The sequence below is a fragment of the Polyodon spathula genome, chromosome 4 (genome assembly GCF_017654505.1).
Source record: "Polyodon spathula isolate WHYD16114869_AA chromosome 4, ASM1765450v1, whole genome shotgun sequence".
NCBI classification, from domain to species: Eukaryota; Metazoa; Chordata; class Actinopteri; order Acipenseriformes; family Polyodontidae; genus Polyodon; species Polyodon spathula.
Window position 1 is genome coordinate 36,364,907 of NC_054537.1, and position 17,165 is coordinate 36,382,071.

General features: G+C 37.6%; 1 protein-coding gene across 3 annotated transcripts in view; it reads left to right on the forward strand.

The window, feature by feature from the left end:
- Window positions 1-17,165, forward strand: part of LOC121314489 (disks large-associated protein 1-like) — a 234,918-nt gene that overhangs the window by 159,945 nt on the left and 57,808 nt on the right. For all 3 annotated transcript variants that reach the window (XM_041247841.1, XM_041247843.1, XM_041247842.1), the window contains 2 exons: window positions 5,637-5,814; window positions 6,609-6,849. In XM_041247841.1, coding sequence (XP_041103775.1) covers window positions 5,637-5,814; window positions 6,609-6,849 — 419 coding nt within the window. The remainder of the gene's footprint in view (window positions 1-5,636; window positions 5,815-6,608; window positions 6,850-17,165) is intronic.

The window sequence follows — 17,165 nt, forward strand, 5'->3', positions numbered from 1 at the left end:
TAGTTATTGTAAATGCAATATTAAAATCAGAAGCAAAGCCACGTAAATTCTGGACAAGACCTTGGCTGAGGCATCGTCAGAAACACAGGGCATATCATGGCCCTGTCCAGGAGTTGAGACTTGAAGACACAGACAAATTCAGGAACTTTTTATGGATGGATACTGGATCATTTTAATTATTATTGCATTTAGTGAAACCTGTAATTGAAAAGAAAGATACGTTCCAAGAGTGGCTATACTGGCTGAAGAGAGACTGTCAGTGACACTGCGATACCTGGCTACAGGTGGCACATATACAAGTTGGGATATCTATACAGAATCTCAGACGTGCCCTGTCTGTGATCATCCCTGATGTGTGTGCTGCAATCTACCAGGTGCTAAAGGACAACACAAAAGCAAGGCAGAGCAATATTTGTATTATTTCATTTGTAATTGTGTAAGAAATATGTAACATAGTGAAAATGCAAAAACAGTAAAGTTAACTAATATAAACTTCATAAAATCAACAAACCTTTCTTTGTATGTATACAATTTTACTTTAGTTAATAACAATAATGTTGTGGGTTCTACTGACACGATTTCAATATAAAATCAAGTACATTTATTTGTTGGCCTTTCATGACCCCTGTAACAATAACAAACAAGAACTGGAACAATAAATGCTCAGGCAGCAAATAACAAAGTATCTTACTAATTAGTATTACATGGCTCAAGCCACCCCTAGACCTTCCCACCTACGAATCCACAGCACCCAACTATTTACATAGAACGTCCACAAGGTGACCCATTTGTTCTCTGGCTATACTATAGTGAAAAAAACAACAATTTTTAAACGTTTATTAATAGTGAACATTTTTAAAGGTAATGTGAGCGCCCCTTTATAGAGACACATATGTAGGGGATGAGGATGCAACAGGATGGAAGCTGTATTCTGGTGCCGACTGAGGGCCCACAAATTGGGCTTCATACTGTGGAATATATTCCATGCAAGCATCCTATTTATTTATTGAAGACAGGTGGAATTTTCCGTGATGCAATGGATGGCAAGCACATTGTCCTGCAGGCTCCTATTTGGTCAGGGTCCACACATTTCAATTACAAGCACACCTACAGTATTGTGCTTCTCGCGGTGGCTGACCTACTCTATTTCTGTACATACATGTTGGTTGCCAAGGCACAATTTCAGATGGCGGTGTTTTTAGAAATTCAGCCCTGTACACTGCTTTGGTAAACAACACTCTGTGCATCCCAGACAGCGATGCACTGGCTGATCGGAATCTTCAAATCCCCTGCTTATTATTGGCCAATGACGCATTTCTCTTGAAAAATAACATAATGAAGCCATACCCTAGCAAGAACCTTAATGATGAACAAAGAAATAGAATTACAGAGTCTCCCATGCATGAAGAGTGTAAAGAATGCATTTGGGATTCTTATGCAGCGATCCCAGGTCTTTTTGGTGATAAGGCGAAGGTCATCACTAAAGCAGCATGTGCCCTACACAGTATTCTCTCAGGAAACCCAGCTTCTGCACGTTTGTATATGCTGGGACAATCTGTGGACATTGAAGACACCCAATCAATGGCTGTTATCTCTTCACCTTGGTGGAGCGAGGAAGTCACAGGCATGATTCCATTGCAACAGCAAGGAAGTAACATGCCAGCTGTCAACGCACGCCAAATTTGGGGTGAACTAATGGATTTTTTTTACCTCTGAGAGTGGTGTTTCCTGGCAGTGGGGAATGCTATAGATTAGAAGTTCTCAAACCCTGTCTTGAGGAGCCCCTGTATCTTCCGGTTTCCATTCCAACTTAACTCTCAATTACTTAACCAAGCCGTTAATTGAACTAATAATTAGACCATTTTAATTGTTTTCAGCTCTTGAACAGTTGCAGATTCCATGTTAGGTGTAACATTTTATAAGTAACTTCAAATCTGCAACTTTTTCAAGCTGATAACAATTAAAAGGCTACAGCTAATGGCATTCAATTTTGTTTAGCGTAATAAAGTAACCACAATAAACAAAATGGGGTTTCATTCTTTCTGCAACATTTATTATTATTATTTCTATTGTTATTGCTGTCAGTGATTTGACCCTGGGAATGTTTATGGTGTTTAATATGGCAGAGTAGGGGGAGGAGGAGAAAAGATGCAGTCGAGAAGGGGGCTGCAGAACTACCTTACCCAGAATGCCACAGGATTACGGAGCCAGAGGGGAGTCACCTGGCTTCATTCTAATTGGAAGCACCTGAGGCTGATTAAGCCCTGGTTAAAAGCAGGGAAAACCCTGTTCACAAGGTTGACGAAGAATAAGCCATGGGTGGAGCAGAACTGTGTGAAGAAGTAAAAGTGTTGTTGGTTGATAAACGGCTTAGCCATCCAGCTGTAGTTAGAAATGAAAACCAAGTTTAGTTAGCACTCCATTGGGAGTTAGGTTTTTGTTTGTTTATTTGTTTTGTTATTTGTAAATAAAAGTGCATGAAAGTGCTGTGTCTGGGTCTGTATTTTAAGGGTGAAAAGTGAACCTCAGCCGGTAGGCTGCATTACATTCTAAAATGGCATTGTCCTGGGGGAATCATGGGAGGGGGTGTCTCTGAGTGGAATGAGCCTTATGAATCAGTTATTGTTAATTACTGCCTAAGAATGAATTGTTGTATTGATTTTTCTTATTTATTTTTGTATTCAGCAGAGCATGGCCTACCCCCCTCTACATTGTAATTTTTTATATAGTCGTGGTAGTGACAATATGTAATCGATATAACTGTAGTTATTAACTACAGTTGCGTAAAAAAACTTTTGTGTGCCTGCGTGTGTAGAGGGGGAGGGCTATCGATTACTGGTTTTAGACATTTTTATACATCTAACAATTCCTTACAAGGTTGGCCTGGGCTTTCCACAATGAGAAGGTGAAACCACCGCACCGACAACTTCCATATTTTATCAGGGGAGGTCACACTTCTCTTCAACTGTCTGGTGTGAACAGTGCGGAGAGAGTAGAGCTTTGAGACAATATGTTTAGCTTTCACAGATGCTTCAATAAGTTGGAGTTCTTAGACAATTTCTTGCATAGCTGCATCTCATAATAAAAAAAAGAATTGGTATGCTTTGTCGTTTACTTTCCATAATACCTCCTATGCTGAACCAAAAATGATGGTGTCCTGATGGTGTCCTCTCCCCAGGTAACTTTCATAGCTGACATCTTTTAAAATCTACTGCATGGTTACCACAGGAAAGTAAACAGTCAGGAGATTGTAACAACCAATCATATTTCGCAACCATGCATGTGAAAAAAAAAAAAAAAAAAAACGTCACTACAGCTCGCTCAGCAGATTGCTTGTCTCTACTGTAAGATTGCAGAAACGTCCACATAAGTGGTTCTGGCTTAACAGAGTTCTGAAATGCATTCTATGAAACGCGTACATTGGGAACTACCTACAAAAATCCCATGTTGTATCACAGTTATCAAGAGTAAGAAAAAAAAAAAAAAAAAAATATATATATATATATATATATATATATATATATATATATATATATATATATATATAATAAAGGTGTAAAGATGTTGTTTTCACCAGCGTCCAGAACACACTCATTTCTGCTGCCTCTGATTAAGGATTTTTCTGCAGACTTGAAAAGCTTAGTTTAATACTCCTAGAAGGAGGCATTTGTTTGTTTATTTTGTATGAAAATAAATATACAGGCACTGCTCTGTTTACACCCTATCTATTTGTTTTGAGAGTACTTCATCATAATAATAATTTCTAATTCTCTTTTATTAATAACTTGAAATTGCCTAAATAAAACAAAACATTCACTGAGTAACGGATTTATCCTCCTTAATTGTAAGTAATATTGTTTCAAAATAAATGTGGAGATTGAAATAAAACAAAGGTACAATGTTAATGGGACTTCAGTCGGTAGCTATCCAACAGCGGCTATAGCAGGTGTAGTCAATAGGAGGGCTGCGGTCCAAATCCGGAACAACAGAATATTTTGACTGGTATATGACAAGCTGTTCTTAATTGCATTCATATTGCAAATGCTGTGAATTTTTGAGACACCAATGTTATTATGAGAGTGTGGTGCACAAGTGTACAGTAGATGTTGCTGTGATAGTAAGTAGCAGATACAGTGCATGACATGAATGAAACCAGATGTTAGAAGTGTTAGAAACAGTGTTAGAAGCTAAAATCAAGTGAAACTGCGTGCGCTGGCTGCTGTCGCCTGTTTTGCAAGCATCGATCTTTCCCATCTCTATGGCCAATAATCATCATTAGTAATTTGTTTTAAAATACACAATTTAGATACAAAATCACACTTCACAAAGAAAAAGATTAATGAGTACCAGTACTACAAAGCCCATTATTGTTAAGTAGGTTTTCTAAGCCGATTAAAAATATTACAGGTAAAACATAATGTTTTTTTTTAAAACACGTACAGTCAACGTGTATCGTGTTATTCTGTAGCATACTTTCAATTTGGAGAAAGCACAAAGCAGCGGTCCAGATAAGCTTCATACTTGTGCATTAAAAAATCAGAAACATGCACCAAATTTCAATTTGCTGCACAGCTTATCTGCCTCCCCCAAAACTTCCACTGACAACTACATCTCCCAGAATACAATGTCTTCAGGTACTAAGAAACTGTACACAAGAAAAACCAACAAAACAAACATTATACATTATCTATGGCTAGCCCTGTTGTCTTTGCAGCCAATCACAGTAAGAATAAGAACAATTCAAAGCTACACAGGTTGAAGTGTAAACACCCCAGTCCAGCTACAAATCCAACTGGAACCATCTTCAGAGATATTGCAGTTAAAATGGAAGGCTCTTTTTTAATGTCTTCCCCATTACCATTAAAGATTGTACAGTATTTATCGAGATTACTTGTGACTTCAAGGTAATGTTGCATTTTACCCCTTGAAAATACATTTTACTCTCTCAGTGTTAAAATTAGGGGGTAAGTTATTTCCAGACACATAACCTTATCTCGAGCACTGTTTCTAGGTTTTTGTATTTTTATTTGAATTCACAAAGGGAAAGTACAGTCATTTTTGTTGTGCTTCACTTTTGTTTGCTACAATATGCTTTGTTTTTGCAATGGTGAAACACAATGTTTCGGTCTGCTAACACAGAAACATACAGTAGTTTTACAACTCTATAGTTTTGTCAGGGAAGGAACTCATGTAAAAACAAGTCAGCTTTTGAAACAAGTTGTTTTGATTACCAGGTAAAGAACTCGTAAACCAACAACATGTGTAATAATTATATTTGTGTAATTATGTGTTTGTTTGTAGGTATGGGTATAGAGGTAAGTTAAAATGTGCTCCGGACCTTCACCTTGCTGCAACTAAGAATTTCAGACCTTCACAATTGACTACCCCTGGGTTATATTGTCGTACCCAACTTGATTATTGGTTTGCAGTGATCCTTAATTTATAAAAGAGTACTTTATCGAAACTGATGGGTTTTATTTGTTATGAAATATCAACGACTGCCGTGTCTTTTCACATTCACAGAATCCTTTCCAGCTAGTTTGTCTGCCTTATTGGACTGCTTTCCCCAGATGTTCATATATGTCTTTAATGCTTACTACTTAAGACTCATCTGCAATCTCTCTTCTTTTAACAAGGATATCAACTGAGCATTCTCCAAAACTTCAGATCCGGAGTCACAGCTACCTGAGGGCGGTGAGTGAAGTTTCAATCAATAGGAGTTTGGATAGCCTGGACCCAGCAGGGCTGCTCACCTCTCCTAAATTCCGATCACGGAATGAGAGCTACATGAGAGCCATGAGCACCATCAGTCAGGTGGGTCACCAGGATGCTAAGCATTGGGATGAGAAGGCATTCTCTAACTACCTGTTGTAACTGGAGGATGATGTGCAAAATAAGACCCGGTACCCAGTACCGGCATTAAAATAAATCCATGTACTGAGTACCGGCACAGAATTTCACCCCTGCTTAAGAGAAATATCCTCATTAAATGTCTTCACACGCAATAGAAATGTATAAAAATAAATAAATAAATAAATCTTGCTATTTTTTGGAGACAGTCACAACCTTATGTATTTCCATGTCTATTATTGGAAATTATACAGCTTTGGCCAAAAGTTTTGCATTTGTTAGAATTAGTAAATCTTGCTTCATAAAGTGGAATGAAACCTGCTGAACAATGTTATGTTAACATATTGAATTACATACCGCTTTGTAGTTTTCCTTATACTTTAAGAAAAACTGACAAAAATCGAAAAATTAGAAATTTCAAAATCGAACATGACATACTGTAGTACTGTTATGGTTTCTGGTAGACTTTTGCGATATCATTTTGTAGTTTCTTTGATTACATGATGTTAAGTAAAAGATACAAATTTTGTTCATATAGTTTTTTTTTTTTTAATTGTGTCTCAATCCTAAAATTCTAGGTAATGCAAACTTTTGGCCATAGCTGTAGATACTGATTATTTACTTTTGTACACAGCAGAGGTTATGTTTGAGGAAATCTTGTGAAAATCCCTTTCAGAAGCAACGCTCAGTTTAACCCTCCACGACATGGCATTAGTTTGGATTTCTTGTGCTTTCATGTCTGCTCCTGTCATCCCCAGGTGAGTGAGGTGGAGGTGAATGGCCAATTCGAGTCAGTCTGCGAATCCGTATTCAGTGAGATGGAGTCTCAGGCAGTGGATGCTTTGGATCTTCCAATGCCGGGCTGCTTTCGCATGAGGAGCCACAGCTACGTGAGGGCCATCGAGAAGGGCTGCTCTCAGGATGACGAGTGTGTGTCACTCCGGACCGCATCCCCACCGCGCACAACCACTACAGTGAGGACCATTCAGAGCAGCACTGGTGAGTCACTGAGAGCTTTCCTGCTTCTGTCCTTGGAGTCTCTAACACAAGCAAGGCTGTCACTTCTGTGCTTACCAATGCACACCCCTTAGAAAAGCTGACCTTAGTAAAAGCATAGCAAAGTGTAATGAAGCATAGTGAAAGCATGGTACAGCATAGCTAAGCATTGTGAAGCGAAGTGTGGTAAGGTGTATTAATAAACATGGCAAACCATGATAAACTATGCTAAATATGTGAAATCCGTGGATAAATGAGGTGCCATTGGTTTTTACAGAAACTAGTAATGTAAATCAAATTTGTGCTTACTGGAGATGTATTCATTACAATCTATTACAAAAGCAGAAGAATGTTTTAAAATCAGTTTACTCCTAGCAAAATCTTTTCAAAATGCAATACACCTCCAATCCTGTTTCCCTAGCTTTTTTGTTACCAAAAAATAAATAAAAATAAATACTAATGAAAAATAAATATACTACAAAGCTACAAGTTCATAAGACATTTTGTGATGGGGTTATTCATTCTTGCATTAATTTATGGGTAAAATAGTTTATTTATTTATTTTGGGTTGTTGGTTCTTCACTTTCACAGTGTTCTCATCCAACTTGTCATATCATCCAGTCGCTTGTCGTTGAGGTTCATTTATTAGGCCTTGTTTTTTTTGTTCTTTTAAATTGAATTGTCACTGCGGATTGCTGTTATCTTGTTGATTTTGTTTATCAGTAGTTCTTCATTGTGTCCTTGTTCAATGAATTTTGAGTTACTTTGTATTTTATAGATTTTATTTTCATTGATATGATGTAATGCAAAATAATAGCCTGGCTAAAAGTACAATATGTTAGTGCTGGCGGTGGCTGTCTTATTTTGAGGATTATCTAGCATGCAGCTTTACACTTGTCTTTATTTCCAGTGGTTCAGAATAATTTGTATGTTTGAGAATTCACGGTGGATCTTGTCATGGTAAAGTTTTTCTTGTTGCGTTGTATACTGAGGATTCAGTGTTAGAAGTGAGTTTAATCATATTTATGATGCTATGACTAGTTGACTGAAATATGGAATGAAAAATGCTCTTTTCTATGAGAAGTAATGCATTACCACTACCGTTACGATGCCTGATCCCCAGAAACGGTTTTATTTCACCTGCTGTAGCTCATATTTTTATTTACTTCATAAATAGGTATTTGGTGTTATTTAATTAGTTAGTTATTCATTTATTCATTCATTATGTAAGTAATGTATTTATTTGGGGACATTGTTTGAATAACATTCTGTAATAGTCAGGATTAAAGTAAACATTTCATATTGTGCTGAGAATTACACCATTAATATTGCCTGATTTCATAAGTAAATTTGTGTAGCTCTGCATTGGGTTAAAGCAACAGGCCCAAGTAAAGAAGCATTGCCTGAAATACAATTCAATTTTCTCTTGCAAATAGAAAAGCTAACAGATAAAGCAGATAAAAGAGCAGTACAAATAATCTGGTGATAACCTGGTAAAATGTAATCCTGTCCAGGCGTTGTTTAGCTTTGGTTGAATTAATTCCTCTTTATATTCCCACTGACTCCTCGTGTACACCGGATTTTGTGTGGATTAATCGTCGGTGTGGGATATCCTATTAGGATGTACTTTGAGGTCAGAGGAGAGCATGTATGTGATAAGATGAGATGGATGAATATTCACAGCTAACCTCTGTGAATAATGTAGCTCCATACTGGAAAAAATATTGTAAGAATGACATTGTATATTTTGAAGTGTGTAAAACCAGGTACTGTACAGCATCGTTGATGTTGTACTATGCTATATTGTTAAACTTTTTTGTTTCTCACAAAAAATAATGAAACCAATATTTTAGTTGCCTACAGTATGCACTGTCACTGTTTACTGAACCTACAAAATCAACTGTAAAGTATTGTATGCATGGCATTATTGGAATTTTAGGTTTGAAACCTCAAAAGATTGTCAGTATGATAGTGCTTAAAAGAAAATAAATTAAAAGAAAATTAACCAAAATATAAAATTAGAACGTATGCTTATGTATCAATATGTTTCACATAGTTGAATGCACTCTAAATACACTGGCCCTCTAATACTGTATTTCGCTGTGGCAGTGTGCCCCGCCCATGTGTGGATTTTGTGTTGTATGTTGCATGTGGTGTGTTAATGTTGATGTTTAGGTATTGGTGCATTGGATATAAATGGGTCTGTGTAGTATGAGTGATGTAAAATATGTAGTTGTATTTAGGCATGGGGATTGCATAATCACTTCACGTGCTGGATTTCAAGTGAGTAATTAATTAGTAATTGAATCCTGCAACAACAGTATATATTGATGCACATTTTACTCACTCGGGGTTGGGTCCAGTGTGGAGGGAACAGGAGAGTAAGTTGGGAGTAAGCTTTAATAATTACAATTGCTGGACATGCTGAATTAGATCGGCACAGTACTTGTTTGTATAGCGTTCGTCAACCCTGCTTGTTAGTGTCTGTCCGTTTTGTTTGTCTGTCTGTTTTGGCCAATGCGCCATTTTCGTTTACAAAATGTTTTTGTCTGTTTAATCCTTTTATTTTACAATAAACACTCTGAGTGCTGCAGTGTCTCACTTTCAACTGCCAGTACTGCCTGTCTGTGTACTCCTTTCTGGCCTGATGTCACCCCTACAGCCAGCCTGTTTACACTGGCATATTATAGTTTTTAAGCTCTGGAGTCCCAAAAAACAAACTGTATATTGGATATTAAAATTTTGTCATGGGCTTCGAATCAGGTCCTGGCACAAGTTCTTGGCAGGGAGATTTTATTATAGTAGGTCATAATCTAAAAACTAAACAACTCACCGTGCTTAATACCAGTACTGTCTGCTCCGTCTAATCGTGATACTGGTAGTTGTGACTTCTGCTTAAATGGGATGCAACTCTGAGAGATGGTTCTTCCCAATGCTATTTATGTTGTTTAATTGGGACATCACTTCATTTAATTGATATACAGTATTTTTAAATGATGAACGGAGATCTCTTTTCAGAGCAAGACAGGCATAAACACGTTGAACTCTTAAAGGAACTGGAGTCTTGTGGTTTCCCAGGCTGTTGTTGCAAAGAAAGTTGGCGTGTCAACATATCCTTGTGCTAAGATGGGATTTCATTATTTTTCATTTCATGTAGAAATAATAAACAGCGATTAATTTTGTTTAGGCATTAAAAAAAAAAAACTGACTCATATTTTGTGAATTATGCATTTAACATTTAATCATAATGTGATGTGATTTAATTATTTTTCTTTTCATTTAGAAACAAAAAAGTGTGACGAAGGTTGTCTCAAATGCCTCTCGTTTAATTGGGGCAGCCGCTTATTCTGGATATTTTTTACTTTTCTTGTTCTTTGCAGTTATACAGTTTCTGGAGAATGTGGCACCCAAACAGAACCTTTCTGTCATGACATTTGCATATTAAACTCTAATGCTGTTATATCCATCGCCTGTAGCTAATGAAGTGAGACATATGGTCAGGACCCCAAGAGCATTCACATCCCAGTACAGGGAGAAAGAACATGACATTGTTGTTATCATTTTGTGCACTAATATTTTATGATGGTCTGCTGTTGAAATGCATTGGTGTTCCCTGACCCATCTCTCTGTCTAGTCTTTCACTGTTCCTCTGATTGTTTTGAAAGGATTGTTTCTTGAGGGTAGAATTATAATGGAGATTGCGTCTTGTCTGCATGGGATTACCAGTATTTAATGTATCAACTAAAAAGCATAATACACTTTAACGCATTAGAAAAACGTGATATTAATAAGTATTAATACATACTTTAACTGTTTACAATTTCTATGACATTGTTATTACATTTGTAACAACAACATAGTGTCAGTAAATGCAATTAACTGGAAGTGTTGAAAGGCAGTGTGGGGGGGGGTCAGCTTTTGCTGTATTGTTTAAGGTGGGGCACTAATGGCACAACATAACTGCAGAATTGTTCTGTTTTATGACAGTGGTACCCACCTGTTCTACAGCCAGGTCTTCAATTAAGTATTACGTACCTGGGGGTAGATTTCATCTAACCTAAGGTGGATGTGCATTCTGAGAAGCTACAAAATTATGTGGCTTTCCAGTTTGCGGTTTCTCTTACGGAACGCAACGCAAAATGGGAGAGAACTGACGTTACAATTTCTATGAATCAGACCAACATTTACTGAAATAATAGAAGGGGCTGAAACCACACAAATAAGATGTACTGTATCTACAGGGGAAAGAACATAGTCGTATTTACAATTTATGGTTATAAACTTAGAAAAGATCATGTGACTTTTTACAGATTTACATTGGCTTTAGACTGGCAATACTTAAACATCATGACAATACTTAAATATAATAGGTTCTGGATTGTAGAGGGTATCACACCATTTATTTTAATGGGGGTTTGGTCAGGACAGAATGCCGGTATGTAGAGGGCAGGATGAGACGTTTTTACTGCGTAATTGGTTACTCTCTTTAAGAAATTAAAAAGCAATACAACGTACAAAAAAAGTCTTGTGTCGTTTACACTTGTATAGTCTATAGTTGTGTTTGATGTACTTTGGTATTACACAATGCCCATTTTATATTTCATTTATATGCAATATAAAATTGTGTTTTTATACCTTGTCAAAATGACAGGGCTCCTATTTCCAGTTTAAGCAATTGGTGACATTTAGAGTTGTTGTTTTAATAATACCAGCATTTATCACACCTTAGCTAAGGTGGCACACATAATTTAGCTGTCATCTCTCCCTTGGTGGACACAGGATGCTGCATGTGATTTTTCTGAAATCAAAATTTAAATACAAGCTATATTCCTCTCCCAATAAAATACATTGGAATATATTTTTGTAGCAGACAACAGGGCTGTATTCTTCCTTGCCCTTTTTCAAATGTGTTTTATTGTCAGTTTAAATCTGACTGCTCCTTCCTAGGCTTAATGCTCATAGTAGAGTTTCATGGTGCTGTTGGGAAAACAATTATTAATTTATTTCTGTGAAGCCTTGTAGTTAGCTTTAACCCTTTGTGCTCCTATGTCGGACCAGGTCAATTTTCCCTTTCCAATCCGATGTCGGACCCTGTCCGACATCATCAAAAAGACGTCAAGCACAGGGCTCTTGTCGGTTTTTCTCCAGAAAAAGCCGAGAAAACATTTCAATGTCCGAGTGAGACCGATAGGAGCCAAGAGAAGCCGGAAAAAAGGGGGCATATCTGAGCAATACACATACCTCTGCACCACAGAGATAACATGGACACAAACAAAGATAGCTGCTTCCGCATCCAGCAATCAAAGAATACCACAGACATTTGCAGAGCTTTTTGAGATGTTATAGTAATAAAATAATGACTTCTCTGGAGAAGGTGACCTTTAATTAAAACAATCACGGTATGATATTTTCTACAGAGATTTGGAGATTCAGTTCATTATTTCCCTCTGTAACAGAGGAGATCTGTGCTGACTGTCTGGCGTATGCACGGTGCTGCAGGAAGAGGGCAGAAGCCCCGTAGGATCCACCTGTCAGTCATGACAGTGACACAGAGAGGTGGGGAAGAGGGTGTTTGGGCTTTCCCTCTCTCTGAGTGTTTGGAGGTGGGCCTTGGGGGGATTGCTGCGCCTATAAAATAATGCTCTGTTGTTCTCTCAGACCTGCCCCTCTAAGATGAAAAAAACGAGCCAGTGGAAGTGCTGGTGTTGGTCCGAGTACCGCCAAAGAAGAACGAGACCAAGACAAAATAAAGAACACTTGGGCAGAAACCCGAATTGTGTTATATTTCAGGTTGAGGAAACAAGGGAGCGTAGGATGGAGACCCTGGCCATGCAGATAGTGACGGTTGGGGTAACGCTGCAGAGTGCAGCACCTTTATTTTGTAGTGTTGTTAAAAGTGTTTTGTTTTCTCTTTTTCCATTATACCTTCTGTTTTGGATTATAATTTTTGGCACCTGCGTGTGCACCAAAGTTGAACAAGAGTCAGGCTAATACCATCGCTGGTAGAAGTAGTACCACAGTGCCACCTTTTGGTAATTAATAAATTGGGCACCCAAGTGGTGATGAGAACTTCATTTTTCTGTCTCCGGTGTCAGTGAATTCCCCCAGCCTTACAGTTTTTTTTTTTTTTTTTTTTTTTTAAGTACAGTAGTATGTATTCATGAGGTCAAACAAAATATTTTTTTTAAAAAGTAGTGCCATACATAAGCAGGACTTGGGGGGTGAATTTATAATAAATAGAATTTAATGGTGTGACAGGCTGACAAGTGGATAGAGGCTCAGAGACAGACTGCAGTTCAAAAATAATATTTTTATTAACAAATAAAAAAAAAATAGAAGGGCACTACAGCCAAAACAAAGGTATTTGAGCACAATTAAACTTCCAAAATAAAGGTTTCCAGGCTGGGCGATGCCTTCACTGGACCAGAAAATACCAAAAAAACAAAACAACAAACCAAAAAACAGCAAGCACAAACATCCACTTGCTTCCTCAGCTCCCTCCTCTCAATAATGGGAAGCTAAGACCAAATTTTATGTTAGATGGCTGGGTGCTGATTGGTCGTTAATTACTCCAATCAGCCCCCAGCCACCTGAGCACAATAAACCCAGGCAAGTAGTGGAATTTAACCCCATCCCTGCCAATCTGTAGTTACCAATTGGTTTTTGGGTGATCACATTTTTCGGTTGCTTTTTTTCCCCCCAATTTGAAAAATCCTTTTGTATGAAATGTTTTATCTGTGCCACCTCAAGCAATTATACAGCAAGGTAAAAAAATGTTGTTGTTTTTTTGTGCTGGACACTATTCAAGACACAGGTAGTTTTGGTATCTTCTAAACTTCTTCTACTCATTGAATTTTGATAGGTGTCATCTTCAATACATTTTATCGGATTTTCAAGCCCAAGAAATGGTTTTACACACTACATCACTTCTTTGGGAGACTCATATTTCTGTTTCTTCTTCATTAAAGCGACATCACTTTCAAAAGTTTTATAAAATAATAATGTAAAGTATTGTAGTAGCGAGTGGATTGTGTTCCAGAACTGTTAGCATGCGGGACTTGTTTGCTTGCACCATGCGGCAGGGTGCTGGGACTTGACGCTGTATCAGGCAGTCTACACGGGAGTCACCAGCTGCTGTTCATGTGAACCGCATGTGGCTGTACAGGACTCTGATTGGGTGAGGAACATTGTTGGTTAAAGGTCAGTGGGCGCTGATTGGTCAAAGCCTCACATATTTGTAACTGTGTTTTCTGTGTCTGGTTTTGAGGAGCGATAACATAGGGTGCATGAGGTGCGTGAGTGTGTGTGGATTCAGAGAGTGGAGAATCATGTGCTGTGAGCTGTGTTACTTGCTGTGAACCTGTTTCGGCAAACAATGAGCCTGTTGAGGCTATTGAACTGTTCTCTGTTGTCAAGACTGCCTTCTTTTTCCGAAAGTAATTTCATTCAGTATAACGGTATGTATACCTTTTAGCCATTTTTTATATAATACCATAAAGCATACATTTAGATTAGTATCACCCAATAACACACCTTAAAATATAATATGAATATTACAGGAATAAGTAGTTATATTGATAGTGTAGGCGTTTGTAGGAATACTCATATAGGCTCATGTGTAGGGCAGTGCTTTGTTGGATTTCAGTTTATTTAGACACTATTTCAATTTGATTCTTGTAATTTCTTTAAATTCCCATCTTCTTTAAAAAATAAATCTATACAAGTAATTTATTTTAAGAATAAGAACGATGTTGACAAAGCGGCAAACGCTATCTCATTGTAAACAGGCCCAATTACTGCTGTTTTTTTTTTCTCATTCATGATGCTATTTGGGACACATAACTCCCCCCCCACCTCCTCAGAACCTTGTTCTGTGGCTTTCCCTCCTGTTATTTGGGACCCTCAAGATAGCTTTATGCTTCAAAATAAACCTGCAGAATTACCAGCACACTGGTATTTCATTATGTCCATCAGATATGGTGGCTGCTGAAGATTCAAGCTTTATTTTAACTCACAGTTCTCCGTTTTGCCACAAGATGGCACGTATAGTCTGTATTGTTTCTTGACCCACTGCAGTGTGAATATTAAGACATTTTATAACATTGGGTGCTGCAGAAACATGTAGTACTGTACTTGCTCTATAAAATCAATGAGCAAATAAAGCAATAAGTCATATATTTTTAATTGAAAGGAATATTTTAGACGCTGCTTAAATATTGAGATCTGGATTTTAAAAATGTTCTGATTCTTTGTGGAATTGCTTGCTTATGAAGACAGTCAACACTTAACACCCACAGGTGTGTTCACTATTCACTTTGAATGACTGAGTACTAATTACCAGATGTCAATTTCTTAACGCCTCTCAGAACCCTCGTAATGAGTGAAAGTAATTCAGTCATACAGCAGCCGTATGAATCTTAATTGTTGAATCCAAGGAAATATTACAGTTTGCAATCCTTGGCAAAGTCAATATAGTGGCAGTGGTCGTGCGTACTGTATGTATGTTGCAATTCATAAGTTATTGAGGGATTGTCACAATATATAGAACATCATTATATCATGTAAGAATAAATCATGGATTTGAATATAAACAATAACAAGTCGTTGCATACCATCAAAAACCTATAAATACCTCCAATGTTTTGATTCAAACACAGGCTCCCTTGAGAAAGATATGTACAACATATCGAAACATTGGGCAGCTGGCTCTTTCAGCGAATATATATATATATATATATATATATATATATATATATATATATATATATATATATATATATATATCCATCCATCGATTATCATTAACCGCTTAATCCTTTACAGGGTCACGGTGAGCTGGAGCCTAACCCAGCAGACACAGGGCGCAAGGCAGGACTAAACTCTGGACGGGATGCCAGTCCATCACAGAACAACACACACACACACAGGGCAATTTAGAATGACCAATCAACCCGAACAGCATGTCTTTGGACTCTGGGAGGAAACCGGAGTACCCGGAGAAAACCCACGTGAACACGGGGAGAACATGCAAACTCCACACAGACAGACCCCTACGCAGCCCTATGTATATCTATATATAATCTTTATTTATATACAGCGCCTTTAATAGTGGACCACCATCACAAAGCACTTTAAAAGGTAGGAGACTAGGGTGTGTGAACTATGCATCAGTTGCAGTCACTTACAGTAACGTCTGACCCGAAAGACGGAGCACAAGTAGGTTAAGTGACTTGCTCAGGGTCACATAGTGAGTCAGTGGCTGAGCTGGGATTTGAACCTGGGACCTCCTGGTTACAAGCCTGGACCACAGAGCCTCCTGTTTATATATATAATCCAGGGCTGGCAATGGAACGTGAAACAAGCAGTGTGATTGGTCCAGCGAGGTTCCAACTGTCCGTATATTGGATGGATACGGACGGTTGGAGCCTTGTCAAATATTCTAAATCACTGCACTGCCTCACAGAATTTAAAGTATCGGACAGTAGCCATGTTGCTTGTACAGTTACAGATGTACAGCTGTAACTATGAAACTGAGTGACCAATTACCTGCATAAAATCCCCAAGTTATAAGTAGACATGCCAATTTTGATGAAGAACAATTAAATTAACTGGAAGATGTCAGTGAAAATAATGTATTTTTAGCAGTTTGTAAACACTACAGACAAACACAAAAAGACAGTCCTGCACATTATCCACCCCTCTCCGACACAAACCTTGAAAAATGACTGAAATCAGAGACGTCGTCGTATTTATTTTTATTCCTCCCGTCTGTTCTGCTCAACAGGTCTGCACTGTCAGTGACAGGGAAAAAATAACTCATGGCAATGTCCACAATATCACATTGCATGTTCCAATAAAAGGTATTTACTCAGCTTAACTTAGTATGTAGTTCAAAGTTATAAACGGGACTACTTTATTCTCGTGCATCACAACGCCCAGAGACGTCTGCATATTCAACGTATGAGGACGGCCTGTCGGACCTTATTGCGTACATGCATATCTATCTATCTATCTATCTATCTATCTATCTATCTATCTATCTATCTATCTATCTATCTATCTATATATATATATATATATATATATATATATAGATAGGATTGTCCTCCATCCATTATTATATATATATATATAGTATATAATATTACCGGTTGTCTGTCATTTGGTTCATTTATTCATCTGTGTGTATCACACTTACATGTTGGCATATATCTGGAAAACTACTTATTACAGTGTGATGGAACTTGATATTAACATTATTTAGCATTTATTAAGGTGTTGGGAGTATCAGATTGTGAGGATATGTGGACGTCTCTTTG